General features: G+C 37.1%; 1 protein-coding gene and 1 pseudogene across 14 annotated transcripts in view; one reads left to right on the plus strand and one right to left on the minus strand.

Moving 5' to 3' along the window:
• Nucleotides 1-25,428, plus strand: part of ATE1 (arginyltransferase 1) — a 135,852-nt gene that overhangs the window by 15,049 nt on the left and 95,375 nt on the right. For 5 of the 13 annotated variants that reach the window (XM_081073833.1, XM_081073838.1, XM_081073826.1 and 2 more), the window contains exons 4-8: nt 3,043-3,146; nt 4,895-5,137; nt 7,614-7,837; nt 9,811-9,939; nt 10,852-10,980. In XM_081073833.1, the coding sequence (XP_080929959.1) occupies nt 3,043-3,146; nt 4,895-5,137; nt 7,614-7,837; nt 9,811-9,939; nt 10,852-10,980 (829 nt within the window). The remainder of the gene's footprint in view (nt 1-3,042; nt 3,147-4,894; nt 5,138-7,613; nt 7,838-9,810; nt 9,940-10,851; nt 10,981-25,428) is intronic. The other 8 variants (XM_081073837.1, XM_081073835.1, XM_081073829.1 and 5 more) reach the window with 2 other exon arrangements.
• LOC308508182 (PDZ and LIM domain protein 1-like) lies at nt 769-2,367 on the minus strand (annotated as a pseudogene). The gene is made up of 2 exons: nt 2,216-2,367; nt 769-1,898 (listed from the first exon to the last, which is right to left on the minus strand). The product of its transcript is annotated as a PDZ and LIM domain protein 1-like (transcript).

Genomic DNA, 25,428 nt, shown 5'->3' on the forward strand with positions numbered 1-25,428 from the left:
GAGACAAAGTGCATGAGAGGTAAACTTTTTGAGTCTTTGTATATCTGAAAATGTTTTAATCCACTACTCAACTTACAGTTTGAGTATAGAAGTGTAGCTTGGAAATAATTTTCCTGTAGAATTTTGAAGGGTTTGCTCCATTGTTGTCCTATTACTGTAGTGTTCTGATTGTATTAATAGTTCCATTGTCCAAAAAGGGTTCTCTTTGTAAGTACTTTTTGTCTTGAATGTCGTTCTATTTCATAATATGCTTGGTGAGATGTCTGTTTTCATCCATGACATATGGACTTGAGGCTCCCTTGTTATCTGGGAGGTCCTCCCATCATATCCTTCAGTTCATGGATTTTTTTTTGGTATTATTTGGTGATCTTCTCCCTCTATTTTTTTTCTTCTCTTCTACGGTATAATGCCTTTATTCAGATACTGGATCTTTGAGACTGGTCCTCTAATTCTTTTTGGTTTTTCATCTTTTTCTTGCTGAATCTTTTTTTAATTTTTAATTTTTTTTTTTAGAGTCTATAAATTTATTGAGTAAAAGCTAAATCAATGTCAGACATATTCAATTTGGTTTGGTTCAAATTTGGCTGATGTCCATTGCAGCAGAGATGAACTGAGGTGAGAAGACACCGTGACGCTGGCATGTCGATACTGAACAGAACAGTCCATTAATTATCAAAGCAGGCCTCACACAGCAGTAGGAGCCAGTCAGCAAAGGTGGGGAAAGCAGTGTTTAATGAGCAGGGATAAACCCAAAGTGAGCAAGAACTTTCAAGAGAGGAGAGGGCCAGAGCTTTTAGAGGACAGGTTACAACAGGCTGGTTGGAGAACAGTGTTTGTGCAGATCTGCTGGTTCACCTGGGGAACAAACACAATCATGTTGTAGCCTTTGGGAGGCGTGACCTGCCCTTGGGCGTGCTTTTCACAGTTGATTTGATCTTCCACAAAGAAATGGTCCTTGTGTTTCTGGTTTGTGCCACAGTCGGTACACACATAACACTCAGGGTGGCGGTGATGGTCCCATAGCTTCACAAACACACCAAGAATGCCGGTGCCACATTGTCACACATGCCAACTTCTGTGCATTTCCAATAGATGCAGCCACTTTGGTTGATCGGAGCCTTAACGCTTCTGAATCCTGAGGCCTCGCTGGGATCCCCTTTCTCCTCAAACTGCAGGATTTCCTGCGAAACCAGAAATGAAGTGGACTGTTTTGGGGGTTCATTTAACTCCTGTTTTTGTAGCAGCTTGTAAACTTCAGATTCCTTGTTGATGACCAGTCCGCTTGGAGGCTGAGAATCCTCCAAGACTGCCGTTGTCCCTGGTCCACTGGCTGCTGGCTTTGACTCCAAGGTGCTATTGGAGTTGGAGATGTTTCCAGAGGAGTAGAGGCCGGAGGGGTTGTTGTACTGGTTTGTGGTGACCCTGGGGCAGAGCTGGGGCAGGCGAGGTGGTGAAGGGCATTGCGTTCCGGCTGTGGGTACTTCCTACGTATGTGCAGGATCTCTTGCTGTTCGGAGGCTAAATTCACTTGTATGGATGACATTTCCTTTCCTCTGTCACCAGAGGAGATCAGACTTTATGTTCACATATGGCTACTATGAAAATCATATTGTCTGTGTTTCCCTTGATTTTGTTCCGAGCTTCCAGTGTGTCGTATTGCTGGTATTTTCCCCATCAGTGGCTGTGATTACATCTCCAGTACATAAATTAGTGATAGCAACTTTGCCTCCGAGAGTGACCGGGGAAATGGCGACACGCTGCTCAAGGTCCTTGCCCCCCACGAGATGAAGCCCCAGGGCCCTGGGCCCTGGAGCACTGTTTGTTGGGTGGTTACGGCGACACTGTGTTGAGCAGTGACCCACGGGAGTGGACCTACAGGACGCCGCGCTCCTGGGGAGCTGTAGGAGAAAGAGGCTCTTTTTACTGAATCTTTTAGGAGCTTTCCTCATCTTTATTTTCCAAGTCTTCTATTTCATTTTTTATTTCTTCTATTTTTACTTGTCAGGTTTTTTGGTGCTTGGACTCTTTCCTTTTTTTTTTTTTTTGTAACATTCTACAGTTATAATAATAGCTTAAGAGAAATAAGAGCTAAGGAGATACGTACACACACACACACACATATATATTTTAGGTTTTCTTCTTCCTGCGTACTCTATATCCATCTTTTGAGTTACTTTCTCCAGTTTTTTGGCACCTGTCTTTTTTGTAGGCCCACCTCAAGTGTCTGGTGATTCCAACTTCCCCGTCTCCCACTGGAAATTCTGTGTAGTTGGGTGGCTCTCGTTTACTGTGGGCTTTGTGTAGGGTGATCTGGCCGGGCTGTTCTGTTGGGGAATCCCTAATGTTAGTATTTTTAGGTCTGGTCATATTCTGGAGAGAAGGTACTGGTGTTCCGGGCTGGGTTGGGAAAGTGGGTTTGAGGGCTCAGCATTCAGTGTATAGACTTTCCTTAAGCTTCCTTTTTCCAGTATAGTTTCATTGCTTTCAGTTGTGCTTGTATTCCTCATGTAAGAGGCTCTGTTTTTTCCTCTTCCCTAAAAGTTTGCAGTTTTCTGCTGGATTATGTAGGGTGTTGTTATCTGTGCAGTCAGGGAGGGCATTTGACATCTAACTGCTTCTGAAACACGTTTTCAAGGGATCTTCCTATTTTTAGACCCACCTTCTTGCGTATCTCCTCAGATATCAGGTATTGCCAATCCCTGAATCCTTCATGGGTAACGTAGAGAAGATTGGGTATCTGTTGGCTTCTCTCACTGTTGGGTTAGGATTCAACTCTCTTTGGTTTCCTACCACTTGTACATCTGCTTTCCAGCTTCCAACAGTTCTCTCATTCTCTTTTTCCTAGTGCTTTATGTCTTTTTTTCTAATCCTTTAACTAGTTTTAGTAAGATTTGGGGTGGGGTTAGAAGCTACCTTAAGCGCTGTCTTTATCTGGAAATCCCAGGCCTGAGCCTTGCCTCATTGTACCGCATACTATCCATAACTGATTTCATTTCTTAAAAGTGTGAGTTCACTTTTTAAATATTTATTTTGTTTTCCTAGGTGCCGATCATTACAGTTCCAGCCATCAAAATCTCACAAGAAGGTTTTGAAAAAAATGTTGAAATTTCTGGCTAATGGGGAAATCTCCAAAGGAAACTGTGAGGGTAAGATGAAATGGGGATCTAAAAACTATTCATTTTAAAATGATGTATCTTTCCAAGGTTCTCACTTTCAGTCATTTCTTAAGTTAGGTAGGGGAAAAGGGGTCCTTACTACAATCAGGTACTATTACTATGGTGAAGACGATTACCGTTAGGACTGCTGGTACTATTACCACTGGCCCTAAACCGGGGATATGAGGAATATATGCCAGGGAGAGTCTAGATTGGGGATTATTATCTTAAAGATGTTGTGATGTCCTGGAGTTTATTGAAATTTTAATTTTCACTATACTTTGACAACTTGATCCTAATAATATCCTTATGAAGTAACTAGAAAGTGGTATTATCTCTGGAGATACAGAGCTCACATGCGGTTTACACCAGATTGCACAATCACTTTTACTGCAGAGTAAAGCTCCAAGTTTCTGTGTTTGAGTAAGTCTTACTTCAGTCAATTATATTGCCCAAAATTCTGTTTCTTACTTGTCTGATAAATTTTGGATTGTGAGTGAATTTCCTAAAAGATGATTACTAACATTTAATTAACATTAATTATAGATATGTTGCATTTCATTTTCAGTTTTTTCAGTGTTGTTACTTTGAAAGAAAACTTTTCTTGTAGGCAGTGCCTAAATACATGCACATATGAATTGGGAATGCCACCCATTCTTAGAGCTCTTGCTCAGTTCAGCCATAGGAAATGCCTAATTCTCAGAGCCTCCTACCCTAGTCTTAGCTTGTTAATTCATTCTCCAAGTATGTTTTGAATGCCTACAATGTCCCAGTCCCTGTGTTTAAACACTGAAGAGACAGTGGCCAGAAAGACAGGTAAGTTATTTGCCCTCATGCACTGGTCCTCAACAGACCAGGATTTAGGACAACTTAGAGCAGACTTGGCAGAGCTGGGACAGCAGGAAGGCCCAAAGTCATAGAGTTCAGGGACAGTTTAGAATTCTGCAGCTCGATTAATATTGTCAGTACAGAGTTTAGAGGTTAAAAAGATCTTTTTGGTTAGTCAATATAAAATTTTCAGTGTCTGGGAATCATGTTCTGAGTTTCAAAAAATTAATATTCAGATAAGCTTTGAGGATGCTCTTTATTTGTTAATTGGTAGTTACTTGTCTTTTTATGTAGGTTTTATGTCGGTTCTTTATTTGACTTATTATAGTCTTCTGAATTATTTATGCCTGAACCTTAATTCATAGGAGTGATGTGTTTACTCATTAGGGTAAAGGCCAAACAACAGTTAGAAAGTCACCAAAAGGCAGTGACTAAACGAATGTTAGAAGTCTGTTATCTTTCTCATACGGCTGCCACTGTGGGCATTCCAGGTTGGCCTGCAGCTGTTCCCCCCAGCCCCCCCCCCCCCCCCAGCCATTCTGGGTTCTCTTCAACATGATTTCCAAAGTCTTCTGGTTTTCCTAATCTAGCCCATGGGGAGGAGAAAGGGTGGAAGGTCAAGGTCACAAATTTCCTTTAAAATAAGTAAGGCAAAATTGGACATATCAGTGTGGTTCTGTTCCTTTGGTGGCAGCGTGGTCACAACTTGCAAAGGGACGGGCAGTGTGTGCCATTGCTTTGGTGCCAGAGTCTTAACTGCAGCGCTATTACTCTGGAAGGTGGGAGAATAGATTTGGTGGACACAAAATAGTTTCTGTGACATTGGATTAAAGGGGCATGTTTTTTACTTTATGTATCTTAATTGTGTCAGATGGTCTGGCTGATGGACTTTGATTTTTTCTGATTTGTAGATGAGCCTATGGAACCCACCATGGAGGATGCCGTTGCTGGGGATGTTGCTTTAATAAATAAATTGGATATACAGTGTGACCTCAAAACGCTCCAAGAGAACTTAGAGAGTGAAGAGAAGAAGAAAGGAAGTAGTGCAAAGAAAGCAGAATCTAATGAATTAATTCAGTCACAACATACAGAAGAGAAATTGGGCTCCGGTGAACCATCACATTCTGTTGAAGTGCATACAGTTCCTAAGCCAGGTAGTGAAAGTTTGTTATTAAAGTCGTATGAAATGATTTTCCTTGTGCTTGAGATACTATCCCAGGGCCCTCTCATCCGCCAAAAAAATGAATTACTCATGAAATCTATAAAATGGATTACTGTTTTATACAACTTATCATTACCTGGATTTAGATGGACAAATCACATCTTTTTTTAGGACTGCAGTGTTTAAAAAGCCTGAACTAACGGCCTTATTATCCCCAAATACAGACATTTTAAAAGAGTTCCATTTTTTTCTTACTATTTAGGGCCCTAGAGATTTGAGAACCAAATTTTTGTCAGTGAAAAGATGTGCCAAACATTTTTATTTTTGGTGTTAAGTGAGACAAATGAAATTTTAGCCATTATGTTCAAAATAGACATTGTAAAATTCTTCAGTTTTTCATTAGATTTATTTTGTAATCATAATAAATTTTAGCTTAAAAATTTTCAGATTTTAATACTTCACCTTTAATGAGGTAACATTTTTTTTATATATTCACTTATAACAGAATGGGGTTTAAAATATATTCAATGTTAAATGGGTTTATTTTATGTGTGTGTACATGTGCATGTGTCTGTATGTGACCCTTTAAAAATTATTTCATAAAATGTCAATTTGGATGGTTATTGTGCTTCAGTTCTTGAATTCGTTTTTATATTTATTTATACAAAATGATCCAAGGAAGAGATTTTTAGTGCTATATTAGTTTTTCTTGTCTAAATTACGTTGCATGTTAAAGCACAAAAAGCTTTCTGTTTGCATTTTTATTGGATAGTTTTTTTTTCACATAAGGCTTTCATGGCATTTAAATTGGTATTGGTCTGAGATGTCATCCTAATAAGAATAATCCAGTAAAATATTTTGATTTAGAGAATTTCTTTCAACTTTTACTGTCTTGAGTGATAGGGTCAGTTCTTTTAATTTTAAAAATTACTGATAGTGTATCAAACTTAGAAAGCCATTTTTGAGAGAGACAAATGCAGACTGAATATTAAAATGAACTTCCATGTACCCTCTCCTTCTCTGAAATAACTGACTCATGGTGACCACTCTTTGTTTCGTGTATATGTTCCTCCCTTCCAGTATTATATTGAAGCAAATTCATATTCATCTTATATTTCAGAATGTATCTCTAAAAGATAACTTTAGAAAAACATATTCACAATACTATTATTATACCTAAATAAAATTCCTTAATGTTACTGAATATTCAGTGTTTAAGTTTTCAATATTTAAACATTTATTTGCATTAGCTCCCACTTTTTTATTTGCAATTTGCTTGTTCAGGAAACTGGGTTGTTTGTTCTGGGCTGTTGGTCCTATTCTCTGCATTTGCCCAGTAACATCTGCAGTGCAGTTTAACTGCCTATAAATTGATAGTTGATCTGGAGTCTTGATCAGGTTTCAGGATTAAGTTTTTTGTTTTGCTTTTTGGAGGGGGCTAAATCTTAATCAGGTTTGGGTTCAAGTTTTTTACCTGAGGATGGATGGGTGAGGTTACTTCTTGAGTGGTGGGATGTTCTTTCAGGAGACACAGAATATTTGGGTGCCTCTCTTTTTATTAATGTTAACAGCCATGGATGCTGAATGCTTAAATTCATTGATCTTTTATATATTCTAATTCTGTTATTCATTCTTCATTTACTGGCTGGAATACTTCTATAAAGAGAACCGTCCCCTCATCTGCTTTTTCCCCCGTAAGAACTTGTAGCAAAGGCAGGATAAATTCTTGTATTTTATTTTGCATTCTTCAAAATAACATCTTCTAACAGGGACCAGTTCATTTTGGGGGGTGGGTATCATGGTGAACGCGTGGATCTAAACACATTCGCTGTGTTGTAATTCTTTGCTCCTGTGGGAGCTTCTCTAAGTTGCCTTCTGAGGACTTCTGATGCAGTTGTCGTCACCTTGATGGCTCCCTTGCTCTCTGGTGTGACATGGTTCTCCTGGATCATCTTGTACAACCATTGCTTCAAGGAGTTCTGGTTGCTTTTAGTGGGAAATGCTATTTGGAGATCACCAGCTAGACTAGAGGCTATTATTGCTACTGGCTTGCGTTGTTTTCTAGGCCTTTTCGGTGAACAGACTTAACGGACCATGAGGTCGTATTGATATTTCCAGTTTAAATTCAGGACTATACTATTTGTACCTTTTTTTTTTTTTTTTTTTTTTGTTATTGGTTTCTATTTACAAAGGCAGAGAAGTGGGTGAACATTTTTTAAAAAGAGATTTTCAGCAATAAGGGCTGCCTGAAAAGTTCTGTGCCTACTTACTTTCTTTGGCATTTCCTGCTTTTCTGGTAGAATTTTAAGATCAACTTAGAGCTCTACACCAGGAGCCTCTGAAACTTCTACCCCAAAGGTAACCTAACAGTGGAATTCTTTGGACTTACTCTGTAGAATCTTTCAGACTTTTGAAAAAACACGTCTAGAGCCAATGTGATTGGTCTAATGTTTTAAATCTCTTTTTAGGCAAAGGGGCAGATTTGAGTAAGCCTCCATGTCGAAAAGCAAAGGAAATTCGGAAAGAAAGGAAAAGGTTAAAACTCATGCAGCAGAACCCAGCTGGAGAACTTGAGGGTTTCCAGGCTCATCGAGAACCTTTGTTGCCACCAAAGGCTAAATCCAACCAGCCCAAATCACTTGAAGATTTAATTTTTGAATCTTTACCAGAGAATGCATCACACAAGTTAGAGGTATTTTGGAAGATACATATATTTTTGGTTTGTTTTAGTTTTTGCTTTTTTGTTGAATACTGTGTATGTTTTCATTTGTGGTTATACTAATCTGTTGATGTGTTACTGTTTAAATAATGGGAAATTAAAATGAGTTGGGATGGAGTAGCATTTGTATTTATTTACTAAGTCAGCTGCTACTTGAGAGGAACTTTTTTTAAGATGAAAACGATAGGAAGTTTAACTAAAGTTACGCAGATAATTCCAAGTTTAGCTAATTAGGATGTATGAGGCACTCTGGCTTTTTGTATCCCTTGATTGAAATTCAGTAAAGTGAAAAAGGAAAAATGTTATTTAAATTTCATTTTTGGCAGTTTTTGTTTCGATTGGAAAAAATAATCACTGTTTCATCTATTCTAATATTCTGATCTTGATATTGATCAAAGCAACAGGTAGTATTAGGTAGATATGCAAGCCAGCAGTTAGGAATTAACTACACAGTACTAAATTGTACTCCTATAAACTTCTCTCATTAATTTCCCCAAACCAATTCAGACATAATAGGAATACTTTTAGAGTATTCCTATTATTTTTCCCAAACTGATTTACATTCCAGATTAAGTCTAGATTTTTCAGTATTTAGTTGGTATTTGTAAATTTTTTCTAAAACATTAGCCATAATTATTTTATTATATTCTCATACCTGATTAGTAACTGGTGAGTCTTTGAATTTATAGCTTGATATCATCTGAGAACATCACTTATCACTTAGAGACTTGATATTAAAAATTAACTTCGACACATCTAAACCTTAGGATAATATATATTATCAGAAATAAGTTTTAACAACGTTGACTATTATAATTCCTTGGCTACTCTGATTTTGGTTTTTACTTTCTCCTTCCCAAATTTTAAAGCGAATTAACACGCTAGTTACAATATTTTGTGAGGAGTTCTTCTATCTTTGGATCATAAATAGTAATGTATTTAGGGCACCAGACACACGTAACAGTTCTACAGTAGGCAGTCTTTACTTTTTTAGGGTGATGGTACCCATGATGGATAGAGGTTTAGTGTCCACTGGGTGTCACTCTTTCTTCACGGAAGAATTGCTTCTCAAGGCAAACACGAAAAGTTTCCAAATATGAGTTTTTATTATATTCCACTTGACTTTCTGTTTTATTATTCTGTTTTGCTAACACATTTTAATTGGTTAGTAAATAATTAACATTAAAATAAATGTTGGCCGTTGTGTGCAGTTGTTACTGTTTTTGTCATCCTCATTTCACCTATGAGTAAACTAAGGCACAGAGGGTTAATTTATATACTTAACCAAGATGGTGACATTAAGATTTGAGTAAAGGAAATCTGACTCAAGAGTCTTCATTCTTAACTATGCTATGAAATAGGAACACTTTGTTGTCTTTTATACTTAAAAAAAAAAAAAGTTGCAGTGCTCGCTTCAGCAGCACATATACTAAAAAAAAAAAAGTTGTAAGTTTAGCATTAGTAATAACACATGAAAGAGTGTCCAAAGCATATATTCACATTTTTAGCCTTTCTGACTGATTTACTGAAGGTGAGTTGCACACAACTAAGATAAGAAAGTATTTAATTTGTGTTTGTGTCTTGAGCGCTAGACGTGTTCTGTCATTTTACTTTTAGTATATGTGCTGCCGAAGCGAGCACTTTCTGTCATTTTACAATGAGGCAGGCTTACATAATTTGGTCATAGAATCTAAGTGGTCTTAGAATTTACACAGAATCTCTGCCTTCATAATGAATCTGTAAGTTGGAGAAACAACTTTATTTATTTATTTATTTGCTCTTTGATTTTAGCCTTGAAGTATTATATGTTTATGCTTTAGTAATTGTGTTGACACTTCTGGTTCTTTTTTGGTGGGAATTGCTGCTAATGCATATTCCATGGGATAAATAAATGAATTAATGAACTAATAAATGAATTAATAAATGTTTTTTAACTCCTTCTGAAGGTGAGGGTGGTGAGATCATCTCCACCAAGTTCTCAGTTCAAAGCCACAATGCTGGAGTCGTACCAGGTCTATAAACGTTACCAGATGGTTATTCACAAGCACCCACCTGATAAGCCAACTGTAAGCCAGGTCAGCAGGCCAAGTGTAATTTTTCTGTGCAAACGAAACTTTCCCTTCCACTTGATATCACTGTATGAATTCTTGGTTTATTTGTGATACATTTTGTTTATATTTAGTTTGCAGCCTATCTGCAAAGAGATAGGTCTGTGGATGAATGGACATTCTGAAAGTGCAAATTTTACCTAGTGCCGTGTTAAGTGCCAGTCATGTATAATTTCAAAGTGGGAAAGTAACACATAAAGTGAATCACCTTTATCGGAAGTTGCTATGTTTAGATGCATTTATCTAAAACTAATAAGTAGAGTTCTAAGTAAAAATATTTGTGAGAAAAAAAGCCAAAAGAATTATTTTTTTATGGTAGGCATACTTTGCGCAACATATGCTTTATCCTCATGATAAAGTCATGTGTAGAAAGTGTTGATAACAGCCAACTTACTCTGTTGCTGTACTCCACATACACAACTGAGTGGAACTAGAAAATTAAGACAGGATGCTGTAACAGGAGTCCTCATTTGCTTGTAACTTTATAAGCCAAATCACCCAGGAAAAATCTGGAAGGGCAAAAGCTTGAAACACTGAATGTGTTCAGTGGCAACAAAAGTAGTGGCCATTACCATTAGCAACAATATTGACTAGGGTATGCAGAAAACCACAATAGGTAGGGAGAGAAAAAACCAAAAGAAAAGAAAAATAAATTATCTTGGCCCTTGTGGGTTACAATTTTCATAAATATTACTATAAAGTTAGTGCCTCAGACTCTGCCAGTCTGCCCATTCCAGGGTTTATTCATTTCATGAAAAATTCCAGTGCTGAGCTTTGGAAGTGGATTTGCGAAGATCGTACTCTAGCCTCACCTTCAGAAGCATATCATCAGGTAGAGGTGTTTCAATAGCATTTGCTTGTATTTTCCTTGCTCTGAAGGTGAGGTTAGTACCTGTCTCCTTTGAGGACCCAGAGTTCAAGTCGTCCTTCAGCCAGTCATTTTCTTTATATGTCAAGTATCAAATGGCCATACACCGGGATCCGCCTGATGAATGTGGGAAGACTGAGGTACCTTTCGTTAATCGTTTTTTCCTATGTTGGTGAGGTTGTCTGTGAAGAAGCATAATACAACTTTCTTAATGCCATTTGTTTTTAATGTTAAGTGGAGTGTATATTGCTCTCTGCTTTCAGTGTGTATTATTGAATATCTGAGAGAACGAGTCATACTTGTGAGCATTTTACATCCTCAGAAAGAAGGCTATGTTCTTGTTCAGGGTTCTGCCCAGGAGCCTGCGTGTGGTGTGTTTGTGTGTGAAGTCCCTGGGCTGAGTCAGCAGACAGCACTGAGTGCTCCTACGGGTCAGCCTTCGTGGGGCCGCACAAGGAAGAAAGTCTCTGTCTTCAAGGGGTTGATAATCAAATGGGAAAGACGGACAAGTAAACAAACATATCTTAAGAAGCGAGTGAGAAAGAATTCAATGTGTTGAGATTACAGAACAAGTACTTATCGAGGGTCCTTGTTTTTAGGCTGGAGGAACTTAGAACAAGAAGAGGTAGCATACTTATCACAGTGGGGTGTGATGTGTTGGAAGAGAGGTACCCACAGGTGTGGAAGAATTAAAGTTTGGATTTTTTGTTTTTCTTTTTTTCAAGAATGTGTTAGCTTCAAAGAGATGATTGAGGCAGGAGTTAATGCTGCAGGTTTCCTAAGGGAGGGCTGACTGGTCTCCCAGAGGCTTGCTAGTTCAGGTGTGGTGTGCAGGCCAGCAGCCTCCGGAATGCAGACTCTCAGGCCCCCGCTCAGGCCTCCCGAATCCGAATCCGCATTTTGCACTATTTTGCACTTGGATTCATGTGCTTGGAGAAGCGCTTCCGCACGCAGCTGTGGCTGACGGCCTTGACACAGAGAGGATTCTGCCAGGGGCAAGAAGCTCCCTTGGATATTCTCAGGGCTCTTGTTCCTTTCTGAACATTTCAACTTCCTGCTCCCCTGTAGTCTGGCTTTCGGCCTGCTTGCTTACCAGGTGTGGATAGTTGGGCCAAAACACTGACATGACCCGGTATGTTTACTGGGTGAAGTAAAGATCACCTTTCCAGGACTTTTAGGCATCAGGCGTTTGTGAAGTCCATAGCTGCAGACTTAGTTCATTGCTAAAGATGTTCACAGTGTAATTAGGAAGACAGACAGGTACGTAAGGCCAGTGCTGTTAGAGTTAGTGGATTATTACAGAAAGCTAGCTTAGTGTGGGACTGGAGGTGACGGACGTTTTCGGAAGGAGGTGACAGCTGAGCCAAGTCCGAAAAGATGAGTGAGTGTTTGCAGGCCAAAAAGGGAAAAGAGCAATCTCAGCAACAGGACTATATATAAGAAGTACAAGGTGTCACCTGTGGAACATTCTTGCTTAGGAAATTGAACCTGAATCTTTAAGCTTCTAGATATAATCAGTTCACAAAATATATGAGGGATAAAAGAATATATTAATCTGACACCTGGGCAATTCTGTAAGTCATGACCTCGTTTCTTTAAATACATAATAAGTAAACACTGTTTAAAAACAGGGAAGTCTCTAAATTGAAAATTAAAAACTTGAAAATATATATAACTAATACCATAACCACTCTCGGCAAACTTAACAGTAATTATACATCTCATACCCAATCAAGTAGTACATGTTCCATTTTCTTTAGTTGTCTTAAACATGTCTTTTTACTGTTTGTTTGAATCAGGATCCATGTAAGGTCTGTACACATCACATTTGGTTGATGTGCTCTTAAACATCTTTTAATTTAGATTTCCCTCTTGTTTTTGGTAGCATTTTTTAAATAAACTAAGTCATTTATCTTGGAATTAATTTTCTTTCCCTCTATTGATTCTTTTTGAAAATACAAGTAGTACGAATGTGGTATCTGTGTGTGGGGGTGTGAGAGAGATATATTTCTCTCTGTATATATTTTTTTTGCATGTACGTATATGCGTATTTGTCTGTGGCCATCATGTGATCATATGCCTCACCCCAGAGCTCAGGTGGAGGAGGATCCTTATTTCAATTGCATGTTTGAAGAAGAGTGGAGTGGGTTTTACAATATCCACAATCCTGCCTGGTACTGAATGTTACTTTGGTGGCAGGGTTGTGTGGGAGGTTTTTATTCACGAGTGATGAGACTTGAGGCAGAGCCCAGGTGAGGTGTGATGGAACTTTATGAGCAGGACACTCATCAGGAGCAGTACCTCTGATCTTCTCTAGGTGAGGTGATTAAATTTGGGGCTCATTAATAGGGAATTTGAAACCTGTGAGCTGCCCTGGCGATATTTCTGTGTAAGAAGGTCACTGCTCCAGATGAGGTCTTTCAGCTGCTGTGTTTCCACCCTAGAAATGCTTCCTTTGCATGGCAAACCATTGCTTACAGATGGAGAGTAAATACACTGTATGTGGGGCTGGCTCCCTAGAGAAACTGGTTTGGATATACTACTTTGCTTCCCCGTCTTAAAGTGTGGCATTTTATATTGAAGGAACCTAAGTCTTATCATAGAGTACAAAAATGGTTTCGCCTGGTACGCGCCTACAGTTTTCTACGTGAATAAGTAAATGGCCAGTGTTCCTGTACTCAGAAGCAGAAAGAAAAGCCAAAAAAATTCTCCTTTGGCAAATGTAAGTGTTCTGACTTGACGTAGGGGTTCCATGTGGCAGCACACTGTGGTGTGGTTTTGTTAATATAATGGGCAAAACTAGTTTAATTATGTTCAAGAATATACATTTTTTGCTCTTGTAAAACATTTAAATAACAGTCAGTGTACTAACTTGGGGACTTGAAACACATATCAGTGCATAAAATCCATTTTGACTCTCCTGGTAATCGTAAAATAGTCATTTAAAAACCTGGAAAAGTAGGTTATTTTTTGAGAGTTGATGAGAGGATAAATAAATATAGATTGCTATGGTACCAAAATGGCAAGTCAGTTCTTTTTACTAACATCTTTAGAAAAGTGGCACATAATTAAAGATAGTGAGATTGTGTAGGAATTCATAAATTACTGCAGTATGTTTGTTTCCATTACTATTTTCATTCTTGCAGGTAGACACCAAATTTTCAGAAAGTAATACAATGTAAATAAAATAAAACGAGTAATTTGTGACCTACCTGTTGTATAATCGAATATAAAACCAGCATTTAAGAATCTTTGTTTTTGAAAATACCAGTAATTCCATATGATATAAATGTGGGATTTTAGCTGGAATTTTATTGATGTGATATTATAGAACATACCATTATTTAATAATATTTATTAGTGCCACTGGTTCCTTAGAATAATTAAAATTGATCTCAGCTCTTTTAAACTGAAAAACAGACTGTAGTCATAACCTCAGTAGTTGCATCACACTTTTGAGGCATTGACTGAATTGTTTTCCAAATTTTATTATAGACTTTCAAACAAAAAGGAAAATGGAAAGAATAGTATGCTGATCACTTGTATACCCATCACCTAGATTTAACAATGGTTAGTATTTTCATCATTTTTGCATGTGAATCATTTTATTTTACATTACACATTATGGCATTTTACTCCTAAATTCTTTAGTATACAGGTATCTTTGAGAAGTAAATGTGCTTCTTCAAAATCCAGTATCATTCTCACACATAAAGGACATTAATGATTTATAAATATCATCTGATATCTGGTCATTATTTATATTTTCTCATTTAAAAAAATCAGTTTCCAGTTTAGGTACATGTGTTAAATTTAGTTACATTTTATATGTTTTTTTTAAATTCTAGAACAGCTTCCATTTTTAATTATTTTTTGTGATACTGACTTCTTTTCCTTAACTTTGTATTTTGAAACTTTTGAAATTTATGAACAGAAAAGTTGAAAGAATACAATGAACTCCCATAAAATGTTCACTAAGGTTCATCAGTTGTTAACTTTGTCAAATTTGCTTTATCTTTTTTTTTACTGGAACCATTTATTAGTTGCGTATAACACTTCACCTGTAAATACTAACCATGCTTCTCCTAAGAAAAAGTATACTCCTACATAACCACAATAGTTATCATTCCTTAAAAAATTAACAAATTCTGTTAGTTATACCTAAAATATCTTTTAAAGCTTAAAAAACAAATGATCCAATCAAAATTTATGCATTGCGTGAACTATTATGTTTATACTGTTTTTAGATGGCTGTTAACTTTCTTTAATCTTTTTTGATTTTTTTCTTTCTTATGACTGAAATAATTCAAGCGGCCAGTTGACTTTATAGACTGTCCTATATTCAGAATTTGAGTGTTTCCTAGTGATTAGATTCAGCTTTGATGTTTTTAGGTGTAGGTGATGTGTACTTTAAAAAAATATTTTTATTAAGTATAGTGTTTCATACAGAAACACACATAGTGTTCAGATAGGTGAATTTTCATGAATTGAGCTCATTCTTATAACCGGAGCTTTCGGATCAAGAAGTTGACTACTCTTAGCCTTTTCCAATCACTACCAGTACTCTCTTGACTTGTGAGGCTGTAGATGTTTTGCCTGTAATACTTTATGTAAATGCAAGCATATATGTGTCTCTTGCTTGTGGTTTCTTTCGCTCAACATTATGTTAGTACAGTTCATCATCATTATTTCATGTTGCGTGGATTGTTCAATCTCGTATAGTGTTCTACTTAAGGAATGTACCATAATTTCTCCATTTCTACTGTTAATGGGAATTTGAGGCTACTGTGAATAGTGCTGCATATGTACATATTTGTACATGTCTTTTGGTAAACATATGAGCACACTTCTGTTGGGTATATACTTAGGACAGAATTGCTGTGTCATACAGTGTACAGATGTCCAGCTTTTGGTCATTGCCACAGTTTTCTCTAGGTTGTGCCAATTTTTTTTTGTTGTCGTTCTGCTATATCGTGTCAGGCAGCAGGTAATGTCATCTTGTCCGTTATTTGTGATGCTTTAGTCTGCCCACTTGGTTGGATGGCAGCCATCAGATCTCTTAAGTGACATTTTCACCTTTGTAATTAGATTTTTCCATTATAAAGGCATGTTATACCCGCATTATTTAAAAATAATCTGTGGGATGATATTTTTGAGATAGTTTGAATAATTTTCCCAACAATTTATCATCTAATTGTTTTAGCATCACTTGATGTTCCTTGCCTGAATCAATTGTGGGAAGGTGGAAGGAACTGCAAAATGGTGATTGATCTAATCGTACTATTTTCTTCTACATTTGTTATCTTGAATTGCTTATCTTCTGTAAAAAGGAGCTTTATCTCCATTCACCACCCTCCCCCTCATCCTTTTTTTTCCTTTAGGTGTCACTATTGATGGGCTCATGGATTTAAAATTTTTCTTTATAGTCCATTGCCATCATTTCTTTTTAATACTTCAATTGTCCCCAGTTTGGCCAGTAGGATTCCCTTCAAGCAAGCTTCTATGTTCTTTTGATATGACCCCATTAGTCTTCTTTCTTTTTATCTGGCACAAGATGTTCCAGACTAATGTCATATTTTTCTTCCAGGTTTGGAATCAGCTTTTTCTCTAAGGATTCCTACTTTCTTGTAGTGGAGAATGGTATTTTTGTGGCTAAATCTGGATGCTAGTTAAGCTTATTACTACTACAGTAGTACATGACACTGGCTTTTGAATGTCCAGGCCAGTTGTCTTATAGAATGTCCCACATTCCGTGTTTGTTTGAACCTTTCTTCCTTGTCTGCTTTGCTACCCACATTTCTTGTAGACTCATAATTAAGTTTAGTCTTTATCAGATTCAGGTTAAATAATTTTGGGAAATATGTTTCATCAGTGATTTTGTGTATATCATATTATGTCAGAAGATATATATTCGTGGGTTGTCTCAGTAATGGTGATGCTGAATTTGACCACTATGTTTAGTTGGTGACCTCCAGAGCTCTTCCTGGTAAGGCTAAAAAGACTTTTATTTGTGATTAGCAAGTAATCTGTGGTCCCTCAGCACAAATGAATATCCCTTTCCTCAACGACCTCTCATCTCATGGATTTAGTATCTACTGATGGTCTTTGGATCAATCATTTAACTGGTGGTTGTGGAACAGTGATTTGTTTAGATTTTTTTAAAAAAAAACCACACACACTTATTAATAGCCATTCTTTGTTTTAAAAAAAAGACCGGGGGATATTTTCCAAATTAGCTAAGGATGAACTACAGTTTCTCCTAAGAAGGCAAGGTAAATGCTGAATTCTTTCCCTTTAACTACAAATTTTAGAGTAGGAACTTGGTGGCAAGTAGTATCCCCCCCGTTTTTTTACTATCACTGCAAAAATCAAGGATTTTTTGTTGTTGTTGTTGTTTAGTACTTTATAATCACAGTCATTATTCTTTGTGATGATCAAATTGTTCTGAATTTGGCCAGTGCAGAATCCTTCAGGACATTTCCTCTGTCCTTTTAATGGGCTCCTCTTAATCTTGAGAGTCTTCCTGCTTTCTGGAACAGAAAGGTACCCCAGTCTTTATCATAGTGCTTTTCCTAGCCTGGTATTGGAACCTGTCAGCGTTTTTCTAAGAAGCCTCTGTTCCTTATAATGGCGATTAAATTTAAAGAGCAAGACTGGTTGGGTAGTATGAGTTTATGTTGATATTTTCAATTCAAATTTAATCTTGTGGGGTTGTCTTAACTTTTCTGATTTTATATTTGTTTCTTTTTGTGTGTTTCTTGGTCACATTAACATATTTATGAATTTGCTCTATGTTCTGATATACGTAAAATAGACTCAATGTTACAGTATCATTACATTATTAATAACAGTACTAATGACAACTGATGAGTGACGTTTATTATTCTTTTGTGATTCTTTTTTGCCCCTAGAACATATACCACTTAGATGTTCCATCAGAATACTGTGTTCAGAAGTCATGTGGAATAATTTTTTTCTTTTATATGGTTATTCTGCTAAATTGACTTAATTCACTTATTTCAGTTTGCTTTCAATTTTGGGGTTTGCTTTTAAATTTAACTTTAGTTTATTAATAGGTTATACATTTAAGTGGTTGGAAATTTAAAACTATATAAAAAAAAAGACACTCAGAGAAGTCTCCTTTCCATATCTCCTCCACCCTCTTCCCTGCCCTCTGTTTAAAACCATTTTGATTATTGTCTGATTTTTCCTTCTGGGGGTTTTGTTTGTTTTTGCAAAAATAAGTAAATATGTATGCATAATCTTACTTTTACTCCTGTCTTAAAACAAGAGAAACATTCTGTGTGCACTCTTTGGTACCCCTTTTCCCTGAAATCATATCCTAGGGATTCCTCTCATATATCATAGAGATCTTCCTCATTTTTTTTTATTCAGTCAGATATTGTCCCTTGAGTGGACATACTGTAGTTTATAAAAGAAATCTCCTATTAATGGACATTGGGGTTGTTTCTAACCTTTTGCTGTTACAGATGGTATAATTTTGTCATTTTATATTTGGTGAAGGCATACGTTTATGGTTGATTTTACATCGTACGTCAAAGGGCAGACATTCATTTAAATTTGCTGTATATGCCCAATTCCATCCATAGATGTCATACCCATTGTACTTCAGTATAGTACGTGAGGTCTTCTCCATGGCATTCCCAACAGACTGTGGTATCAAACTGGTTTTTTTGACAATGAGTGAGAAACGTATGCCTGATTAATTTTTAAATTATTGAAAAGATTTTATGAAGACGTGTCTTATTTTGGATCACTTCTATGATCATAGGTGGAAATGTTTAGAAAGAATTTTGTTTTACATTTCTGCTTTATGTAGTTTTATGAAACATGTAAGAGACTGCTAAACAATAGCAATCTGAGGGATGATGTAAGTGACAGTACTGTTTGTTACATCCCTAATAACTAGGCATGTTATTAACAATGTAAGTTATGAGGTTTAGAAACTAGCAAACAGCTTCTTTAATGAGTCATAACATTTTTCTCAGTGAGGATATGAACCTGCCCTGTTAAATTTAGTGACTGAATCCAGATAATTGCTTTGGTAAAATATTTAAGCAGCGAGAAATTCGACCTTGTCCAGCTGGTTCATAAAAATGTTCTATTTGCACTACAGAAGTAGGCTTACAGTGTGCCCTCTTTCCCCTCTGTAGGATACAATATGAGGTGATTTTGCATGTATGTTATGTATGTACTGTCTTAGTTGTATTTTTATAGAATGAAAGAAATTTGTTTTATATTTTAGGAATATATATTCCTATCCCTCCTTTTTTGTGAGGTTAAATCTTTTTCCTGAAGTATAGTTGGGGAAGATAGAAAGTAAGCTTGACTTGAGTGATTTGCTTTTAAGTCACTGTGTGGTCTGTTGGGGTGTGTCCAGTGTCAAGCAGGGAGGGTTCTCTGGTGGCGTCATTGGTATGTGCCCCTCTTTGTTGCCCTCGACCCTTGGGGCTGGGGTCAGGGGTTGGGCAGCCCTCGGATTAGGTTGGATTGGGACTCCTCTGACTTTATTCTCTTTCCACTGTGTTGACTAGAACCCTTCTTGGACTGTTTGTCCCCTGGCTCTGTTATCTGCAGTGGACACCTGCCTGCTTTTCATAAGTTTCTGTAAAACATCTGTACGACAAAAGGATGTCCTTTTGTTAGCATGCCACTCCCTATCTAATTAAACAGAGTGAGCTTCTCAGGCGCGTGGTCACCTGTTCCATGTTTTTGTTTTGCCTTCTGCTGTGTCACACATTCACAAGTAAGGAACAAGAAAACAATCATGGAAATGAAAAGTTTCTCACCTGCCAGAGCTGCTCCACTGGTAGAGACCATGGAGCCCATCGTCTTTGCTTCTATTCAAATGAAAACATAGCACTTTGGATCCGTGGGTGAAGCTAGTGGCTCTCCTAGGCCGCAGGTTCCCGATTGGGCAGCATCAGGACTTGTTGGATGTTCATAATGTTACTTACCAGTTATTTTTTTAAAGGAATATTTAACAGGTTTTAAAAAACAGATGAATAAACTTTGTTTTTTTAGAGCAGTTTTAGATTAAAAGCCTTCTTTTAAAAAGAAGTTCACATATTTGAAAGACAGCTCTAGGATTATAAGTAAATCTGAATGGTATATATTTACTTTAAAAAAACCCGTTAAAATTGACAGTTTCAAGCATTCAGGGTAAAGATGGTATGTTGAACCCCTGTATGTCCATCACTCAGCTTCAGCACTGGCAACACTTAACCTCATTTCCCCTTTTTGTTTGTTGGATTATCTAAAAACAAGTCCCTGAAATTATGCCATTTGATCTATGAGTACTTTTTTCTGATTCCATTAGGTGATTTTGTATACATTTAAAACTTATAATGATGGAGGTTATTTCAGGCTACTCTGCTTCCACGAGAAGCAGTGTTTCTGTGAAAATTAGTACAGAGAACTTCCAGTGAGAGACTCAGATGTTAAGGAGACATCCACTTCTGATGGACACTTACTTTGGGGAAGGTTACTTTCTATTCCAGCCTATATGATTAGACAGTAAATGTGGTCACGAAAAGAGGGAAAAGTCACGGCGTTCCATTCTGACCTCAGGGAGAAATGAATACAAGGTCATACAACACTGGATTCTGTCTCCCTGCAGCCACCAGGCGGTGCCCTTGGTCCGGGCCAGGTCTCCTCTCTGCTCCTGGCTCTGTCCCATGTGGGATGTGTGAGTTCTGTATTCACAGCCTAAGTGGGGATAAATGCTTTTCTGTTGCCATGTATTAGAAGTAATTGAATGTGATAATTAGCAAATGGTTCTTTGCTTGTTAAAGATTTGGATATTTTCTAGACCTGAACTTACAGAAGCTTCCAGCTTCACTTTCCCCTCTTAATAGTCTTACTTGGTGTATATGAAAATAATAACTTAGTTTAGAAAATTATTCACTGTACCAGACTGACTTTTTCCTTCAGTTATGCAAACAAACCAGGCAGTCATGTATAGGCATGTACTATTTTATAACTATCTGTCATATATGTGTAACTGACAGAATTTGAATGAAGGCAAGCTCTGAACATTTTGGAATACTTTTTTATTTTTTTTAAACTTTATTTATTTAAGTGTGTTTTTCCAGGACCATCAGCTCCAAGTCACATAGTTGTTCCAATCTAGTTTTGGAGGGCACAGGTCACAGTGGCCCATGTGGGGATCGAACCGGCATCCTTGTTGTTAAGAGCACTGCGCTCCAACCAATTGAGCTAACCGGCCGCCCCTTGGAATACTTTTTATATATGTGTAAAGCCAGGGGTAACTTAATCGAATAAAGTAGAGGGATTAGGCAATTATTTCAGAAAAGCCACTTCTGTGAGCAACTCCTAAGTCGGGGCACTTTTGTACCGTAGTCTGTCTTCAGGTGTGTTGTAAGACGCTTGTTACTCGTAGTAGCTCAGTTACCGAAGCTTTTTAATCATTTACTTAAACAAATGAGAGCAGAGGCCCCCCAGCATAATGTTAATTTGCGGGGAGATGCAAAGAGGTTGAGCTAAGGCTAAGCACTGGGAACAGTTTTCCTTCAAGTTTATTTTGGTCAGTAATTTCCAAAAACTGGTCTCAGGTCAGAAGAATCATAGCGTCATACAGCATTAGAGACAAAAGGACCGTGGTGATTGTGTAGATTAATTTCTTTTATTTAGAGAATTAAAATAATTTGTCCAAGGTAACGTGGGTGATGAGTGGCAGAGCAATGTTTATAAATTCAGTGCTTTTTACACTGGACCCCGTATCACTGCATGAAAGGGTGACAGTGGGCCTAAATAATTCATATAGCATAACTAATACCAGTGACTGAACCTAAGCAAATTTTCCAGATAATTGAAACGTCTTTATTGCTAAGAATGTACTCAAGTCATGTAAAATGACAGTCTTTCCCAAACCTTCCCTGCCTTCGCACAACGAGTGCCGAGCAGGACTTGTCTGTTGCTAATGTCCTGTCTTATATTTCTGTGTGCCACATGCCCTGTGACTACTGCTTTTTTCTTTAAAGTGACTATTTTAATCTTTTCTCCTTTCTCATTTTTGTTGTATTCTTTTGTGTACTTTTAGTATTCCTTCCCTTTCTAGTTTGTCGTTTCTTAATGTGTTTATTAAAATAGCTATTCAGCACATAGTAGCATGTGTGAGGTACTGTTCAGAGGCATTGGGTAGAGTTAGCAGATGAGTAAGTCAAGTGAAGATCCCTTGCAGTGTTGGAGCTCCCCTCCCTTTCCGGGGTGGGAGGGGAGTGGTCAGAGACAGGCATTAAACAATAAGCATAATAAATGAGTAAATTATAGTGTGGGTTAGCAGGGGATAAGTGTTAAGGAAAAGTAGGGCCAGGTGGAAGGGAGCAGTGGGAGTATTAATAATTGTCTTGGAAACTAGAGCGCCAGGTTTCTTGTTAGGAAAGCAACAGTCAAGAGAAAGGGGGCAAAAAGAGCTTGAGGGATTCTTCTGTGAGTGGGGACATAAGCATTGGGAAATGCCTTCTTGGTTTCTCATTTTAACTTTTACTACTTTCTTTTGGGGTTTTCTCTTTGAATGTCTGAAATTCTAGGGTAACTTGATAAATGTCTGAAATTCTAGGGTAACTTGATAATTGACCTCTAGTTAAGGTGTAACTTAATGTAAGTATAACAATAACTATTATAGTTAATATGTATACACTTAAATTATTTTCCAAAAGCTGAGGAATGAGAGTGAAATGGAATGTTAGGTGTCAAATGGAATGTTTGGCATGAAATGGATGTTGATTTTTGATTAACCACCTGCATAAGGACAGACGTGCCCAGTGATGAATTATTTGGTTTGAAGGGCGTGAAGATGATACCAGTACTGCCAGAAAGAGCTTGTTATGTTTATAGTTCCGTACATTTTGAATAAGAGTGTTGATAACACGAAGTCCAAGGGGCATCCAAGGTGACAGGGTGAACTCTGACCAGACATTCCTGCCTTAGATCTCAGCTTTCCCACTTACTGCCTGTGTGTGGCTTTGAACAAGTTCCTGATTCCTCAGCTTTCTTCACTCAGGTTCCTCATTTGTAAACAAGGGGGGACAATAGTACAATGGGGTTTGTTGTGAGAATTAAGTAAAGGTAAAAGGTGTATGGCTGACTATTCATTGACTAAACCTGAGGTGCTGGGATGCAGATGGTAAAGCATTAGGAATCATCAGAGATACTGAGGACGAGGGCAAAATAGTGGTACTTCTGGCCGTCCAGCCAGCGTTTGCCATGGAATGATATTTGTCCTTGTTTTATTTTCCATTTTAATTCAAATATTTGAATCGAAAGATCACACGTTTTACATTTTAATATTAGAATTAGTCCTTTCAGAGGAAAAAAATAATATTCAAAACCTTTCAGTTTGGTTCATCAGCATGTAATTTCAGTCTTTACTTTTATACCACAGAAAGCCTGTAAAAAGTATTCGTTGAAGATTTATATGTGTATTTCTTAACTGCTTTACTTAGAACTAGAGGCAAAGGAGTTATGGATATTTCTGGTTTTCCACTCTGGTGATAGAGCGTGTTGCTTTTTCTTAGAGTAGATCTCTCCTTGTGAAAAATTTATTAGACTCCCATCATCTATAACATACTTCGTGCTATTACACCAATGTATAAAATACGGTGCCAGAGTCAGAAGAAATTCGCAATGCCCAGCAGAGTGCCTGGGAGGGAGTGGATGCCCACTGAACACTAGTAAATGAATGAGCAGCTGACCCGACTGTTCTGAAGAACAGCTGGAGAGAGAGGTTGGTGCCAAACCGGGGAAAACTGCTCAGAAAGAAAATAGTGTTCTTGAAACTTGTGACGTGAAGCAAAGGGAAAATTCAACTGATGTCAAAAGCTCGATTTTTTTTTTTTTTATAATAAGTAAAAGCTGCTTTTAATTTCGTAAGAGTGTTGAGAAATTTACCTACGAGTTAAGCACATTTTAGTGAGTGCAAAGCTCCTGTGATAGGAATAATCTTGTTTTGAGCGTCATTTGTCTTCAGTTGTTGTGTTTCAGGTCTGCTTTTTCCATTAAATCTGAGGAGCCTCAGGCTTTATGACCGCCTAGTAATGGCAAGTGAACAGTAGCTATTGATGACCAGTCTAAACAAGGAAAGTTTGTGTTTTTGCTGCGGTAATTCATTTAATATGCAAAATAATTTTAGGTAACTGCTTGTATTAAAAGTATTTGATTAAATAAAAAAATTACAAAGTATTTGATTTTCTTCTAGTGAGTAGTTAGTTATAACAGTAAAAAATAATATATTATGTACATGATTATCCAGAGCATAATTCTGCCTTTAAGAATGTGTAAAAGTAGGGAATATATTTGTCTAGGTCTATAAATATTTTATGTATATAAATAAAATATAGGGAAAACTGACTGTATGTACTTTTCTGTGACAGTCATATTCTATAATAGAAATAGTTCAAAATTTTATACTTAGAATGGCTCCCATGTTTCTTTCTCCTTGGCTGTGGAGAAGTGTGATTTTTCTATTGAAGCAGTTGTGTAAACATTTAATTCCTAGCATGTTCCCATTACTGTGGTAGATTTTGGTGGTGCATAGATGAATAAGACATGGTCCTCTGCACATTTGGGTAACAAAATAAAATGGAAAATATCTTCAGAAATTTCTTTTCAGAGATTTGCGTTAAGGTTAAAAATGTTAAAATACGAATAATATTAAAAGTTATTTGAAATATATGTACCTCTCATGATGTGGAGATAATTGATCTTGTTTGGAACCAGTTGATCTGATTAAGTGTACAAGCAATGGTTAAGAGTCTATAAGTATTGTTAATATAACCAAGTATTAGTTTTTAATATTATATTGCTGATAATATTTTCTATTTCTTAGGACTTTCACCAGAGGGCTTTTAAAATAAATTTTGTCTTGATTATGGTTTTCTGCTAATTTTTATTTCTAGGTTTTGTGGCATTTTCTGGTTATCCCTAATTTATGTCATTCAGATTTCTGGAAGAAACCCAATTTTTCAAGATCAATTTGCATTGTTTTACCCAATTTAGTGTCGTTTAAATGATAACCTAGTTTTGTCCTCAGTCTCTTGAGTAGTTGCTCCTAAAAAATAGTACTTACGGGAAGTTTCCCTGCAGGAAATTAAAGGAGTGCCCGGAGGACACGGTGTTCCTAAGACGATCTGACAAGAAGGGCACAGGTTGTTTCTTCAGTGACACCAGCTCCTGCTTATGGTGCCTGCTTCTCTATTTACAGCATCTCACCTTTACCAGATGGCCCAGTTCTACAAAGTAGCCAGGACCATGAGGAGACATAGGGAAAAAGAAAAGAATATGAACATTTGTTTATTTGTTCATGAATTGATTAATACAATTCATGAATGGGTGTATGTAGGCATGTAAGCAGCAAATATTCATTGAGTCCCTACTGTGTGCCAGACATTATTTTAGATTCTGGGGATGCAGCACAGTTAGTTTACAAGACATAAAAGTTCTCCCCCTCAGGGGGGTTATATGTTGGTGAGGAAGATGAATAATAATAAGTATGCAGTATAGTGTCAGAATAATACATGCCGACAAGAGAAGTGGAGGTGAGGGAT

This window comes from Rhinolophus hipposideros (assembly GCF_964194185.1).
Source record: "Rhinolophus hipposideros genome assembly, chromosome: 15".
NCBI lineage: Eukaryota > Metazoa > Chordata > Mammalia > Chiroptera > Rhinolophidae > Rhinolophus > Rhinolophus hipposideros.